General features: G+C 46.5%; 1 protein-coding gene across 1 annotated transcript in view; it reads left to right on the forward strand.

Moving 5' to 3' along the window:
• The window catches only part of pik3c2b (phosphatidylinositol-4-phosphate 3-kinase, catalytic subunit type 2 beta), a 41,608-nt gene extending 37,716 nt beyond the window's left edge, over positions 1–3,892 (forward strand). Inside the window, exons 32-33 of the mRNA XM_050037811.1 lie at positions 1,103–1,231; positions 2,263–3,892. Coding sequence (XP_049893768.1) covers positions 1,103–1,231; positions 2,263–2,454 — 321 coding nt within the window. The 3' untranslated portion in view covers positions 2,455–3,892. The remainder of the gene's footprint in view (positions 1–1,102; positions 1,232–2,262) is intronic.
• The last annotated feature ends 455 nt before the right edge of the window (positions 3,893–4,347 follow it).

A 4,347-nucleotide genomic window follows, 5' to 3' on the forward strand; every position in this document is an offset into this window, starting at 1 on the left:
GTCCGACCCGAGCGAGGCTACGCTAAATAGCCATATAGAGAAAGGCTTTTTGTCGCTGTTGGGTTCAAATAAATATGTGGATCTTCAAGGGGGGGTGATACGAACTAGGGACAGTTTTATTAATGGTAAAAAGTTCCGCACAGCTGCTTTAAAATAAAAAACAAGAAAAGTGTTGAATTCAGTTGGGTTTGTTTTGAATGAATTTCGGAGAATCCAGTGATGCTGTCACCGTGACAACAGTTTCCTTTTCTTGGTGAGCAGCAGAGAGCGACGCAACCACCGCAAGAAACACTGACGATGAAGAGAGGAAGATGAATCCATCACAGCTGGTTTGATTCTGACCTGCGGCCGTCGCTGCGTGTTGTCCTCCGCCACACCTCCGCCGCCCGTCAGCTGATCTGTCAATAAAAAAATAGAACCCAAAATAATCTTTAAAAAAGAAAAACCCAGAATCAGTTCTGTATCTCTGATGAGACCTGTCCCTGTGGTGGGACATGTTGGACGGTAGATGATGATGATGATGATGATGATGGTGGACATCAGCTGCTCAGAGTCACGTTTTCATACTTGGCTGTTTTGATTGGCTGCAGCATGAACATCGTGAACACACACAAACTGTACATGTAACATTTAACAGAGTCAGAGAGACGAACCAGCACAGACGTCACGTCAACGTCACGTCACGGTCACATCAACGTCACGGTCACGTCACCATCATGTCGTCTCTACGTTAATCAGATGTTTATTTTTCACCTCGTCGGCTTTTGATGATTAATGATATTTTTAAAATCAAGAAAATGTTAATACGATACGATATCGATTTTTCGGACATGGATACGACACACGTCGATGTCACACAGTGTCGCAGTACGATTTCCACTCTGCTGATTTATTCCAGAGTAAATAACCTCCTCTTCATCATCTTCCTCTCGTCTGCTGTTGTTTGACGCTGACACAGACTTTCAAAATAAAAGCGTGAAAGACGACAATATAGATCGATGTTTGATCATTGAGTCGATATATTGATCCAGATCGATGGATCGTCACAGTCCTCATCAGACGACATTCTTCACCCAGCAGTGTTCTGTGTTCCTTCCTGCAGCAGCCCCTGCAGGACGGCGCCGACCCCGACCCCTACGTGAAGCTCTACCTCCTCCCCGACCCCCAGAAGACCAGCAAGAGGAAGACCAAGGCAGCACGCCGCACCTGTAACCCCACCTACAACGAGATGGTAACCACATACACACACACACTGACATCATCAGCAGGTTGTCTGTCTGTCAGCTGACTCCACCTGTCGGACGGCGTTGGCTGCGTCAGTTGATGGTTTTCTCCCGTGTGCGGTGTCAGAGCGGACGGGAGCGTGTGAGACGCCTCATGACGTCCTGACAGACCAAAGTGTTCCCTCACGACCGTGACCAATGAGGGAACAGAGCGCTCTTCAGATGTAAAAGGTCACAGACAGTTTTTCTGAACCAACACAGCATCAAACACTCCTGACTCCTTCTGATGACATCACACAGGTTGTAAAAGATGGCGACAGTCGGTCGTTACTCTCGGCCGAGTCACAGCAAGATTTAACACTGCGAGTGTCGTAAGAGAAATGTGGTGCTGTCTGACACGACAAACACGCAGCTCCCGCCAACCGCCGCCTGACATCATCATTTCTGTTTGACTACAGCTAAAATAAAAAACCACGAGAACTACAACAGCTCAGGCGTCATCACATCGTGACACGTGACCTTCTGCCATGACAGCGAACAGTTCAGGCGTCACGGTGTACGCTCGCAATGACATCACTGCGCTACGTGAGGCGTGGTCACAAATCTATAAAAGCATCTTCTCTCTGTTCGTACAAACGATCACGATGTTTGTTTTTACCTTCAAATGTTTCGTCTTTTATTTTGTAAAATCTGAAGAAAAAAAAACTCAAGATTTTTATTTTATTTTTTATTTTTTAAAGTTTCAGAACTTTATTAATGATTGATTGATTGATTGATTGATTGATTGATTGATATTAATGATTCACAGAATCTTTGAGCTCAGGTCGGTCAGATTTTAGGGACATGAAGCATGTGATGAAACTGCAGGAAATGACATCACAATAAGTAGTGACAGCCCTGTAGGAGGTGGCGGCCTCCGTCAGGTCAGGGTGTGGTCAGAGCGCCGCAGGTGCAGCTGAGTAAAGCCAGGTGTGTGTGTCTGTGTGTGTGTGTGTGTCTGTGTGTGTGTGTGTGTGTGTGTGTGTGTGTGACCCTGCAGCTGGTGTACGAGCGGATCCCGCGGGGGGACCTGGACCAGAGGGTGATCCACCTCAGGGTTCTTGGCGACGGAGCGTTTTGGGAGAACACCCTGCTGGGAGAGACCTTCATCCCTCTGAGGAGGCTGGTCCCAGGTCAGCACTGGGTGGACTGGCACCAGCTGGGCGCTGCCGGCTCAGACTCCGCCCACTGACGGACAGGAAACAGGAGACGGTGGGTTTAGAGGGAGAGAAGAAGAAGAGAAGCAGTGTCCTCAGGAGGACAGAAGACAAAAGGAAAGTCCTTTCAAAGTAAAAGCCGTGTGGCTGATCCTCCCTCAGTGCGTGAGGGGGTTTAATGACATCACATCCTGTTTGTTTCGTTTTTAAACGCAGACGCAACTTTATTCACACAAACATGTAACGACATCATTCTGTTGATTTTTAAACTCTCAGACCGACAGAGACGTCACGTCAGAGGGTCTGACCTGGATCAGGTCCTGATGTGGATCAGGTCTGATGTGGATCAGGTCCTGATGTGGATCAGGTCTGACCTGGATCAGATCTGATGTGGATCAGGTCTGACGTGGATGAGGTCTGATGTGGATCAGGTCTAATGTGGATCAGGTCTGACGTGGATCAGGTCTGATGTGGATCAGGTCTGACGTGGATCAGGTCTGATGTGGATCAGGTCTAAGATGAGAAGATAAAAAATATTAATAACAATAATTTGATTAAAACCAGTTTCAGTTTTTTTTCTAACTTCCTGTCGAGACGACGAGTCTAACGAGAGTAAACGTTTGAGACCAGTTGAGTCATTTCTCATTTTCCAGGACTTTCCAGGACTTTAAAGGTGCATTCAGGAACTCCAGGCACATTTTGTTTTGCAGCGTGTTGCGTGCTGAAGAGTGAACTGTGGCGGCGGCGGCTGTGAGCTCAGCACAGAGACAGTGTAAAGTTTGTGTACATGCAGAGCTTTAGCTTCGATGTTGCTAACAGGAAGTAGCTGCAGGATATTTTTATAGCGAGGATGATTTTGTACGTGTGGTGCATGCCGTCAGAGATCCTGTTTGCCTTTCAGCTCTCCATAACGTGCTCGGCGCCGCGCGGCTCGTTGTTTCTACATTTCATTCCTTTTTTTTTTTTTTACTGGTGTGATTTTTGGTGTGGTGGCGTCTCCGCCGCAGCGAGGCGGTTTCTGCGCTGTTCATGAACCAACCACTGAGCTGAACTGTGAAACGCTGAAACATTTCCTATTGGAGGGTGATTTGTTTTTGTTTTTGACCCTGATGCTCTGCCGTAGCTCTTTGATCCAACCGGTGTGTTTTAAAGATTGATCACATCAGATCCTGTGATGACACGGTGGTTTCCACAGCGACAGCTGACGCGCTGTCAGCTGGTTTTATTCAGTTGGAAACACACAGGAAGTGAAAGGAACATAAACAGGAAGTTGATTTTTGGTTGATTTTCTTGATGAAAATGAATTTCAGTTTCAGTCTGTGTGAAGAAGGTGTGACAGAGCTGAGGAGTGACATCAGCTGTGTTTATGTTTGTGTTTATGTTTGTGTACAGACTGACGCTCTGATTAATGTGTATTAATTTCACCTGGACATGTTTTGTATGATTTGCACTAAAGAATAAACTTGAACTGAAAAAGAATTTGGTTCAGTTATGAGTACGCGTGAGTGAGTGAGTGAGTGAGTGAACGTGAGTGAGTGAACGTGAGTGAATGAGCGTGAGTGGGTGAATGTGAGTGAGTGAGTGAACTAGCGCGAGTGAGTGAACTAGCGCGAGTGGGTGAACTAGCGCGAGTGAGTGAACGAGCGTGTGAGTGAGTGATTGAGTGAACTAGCGCATGAGTGAGTGAACGAGAGTGTGAGTGGAGTGTGAAGGACTTTTTCCTTCAGGCTGCAGGAAGATGCCACACACATCATGTCAGGTGTTCTCCAACACCATCACACTTTAACCCTTTTAAACCCAGAGCAACATCACTTTCAGACGCCGCTCACAAGTATTTAAACCTTTGAACGCTGAGCGGATCGCTGACATTTCCTACACTATATAAAGTTTAGTCCTACACTATATAAATAAAGTTTAGTCCTACACTA

The sequence above is a fragment of the Epinephelus moara genome, chromosome 24 (assembly GCF_006386435.1).
Source record: "Epinephelus moara isolate mb chromosome 24, YSFRI_EMoa_1.0, whole genome shotgun sequence".
NCBI lineage: Eukaryota > Metazoa > Chordata > Actinopteri > Perciformes > Serranidae > Epinephelus > Epinephelus moara.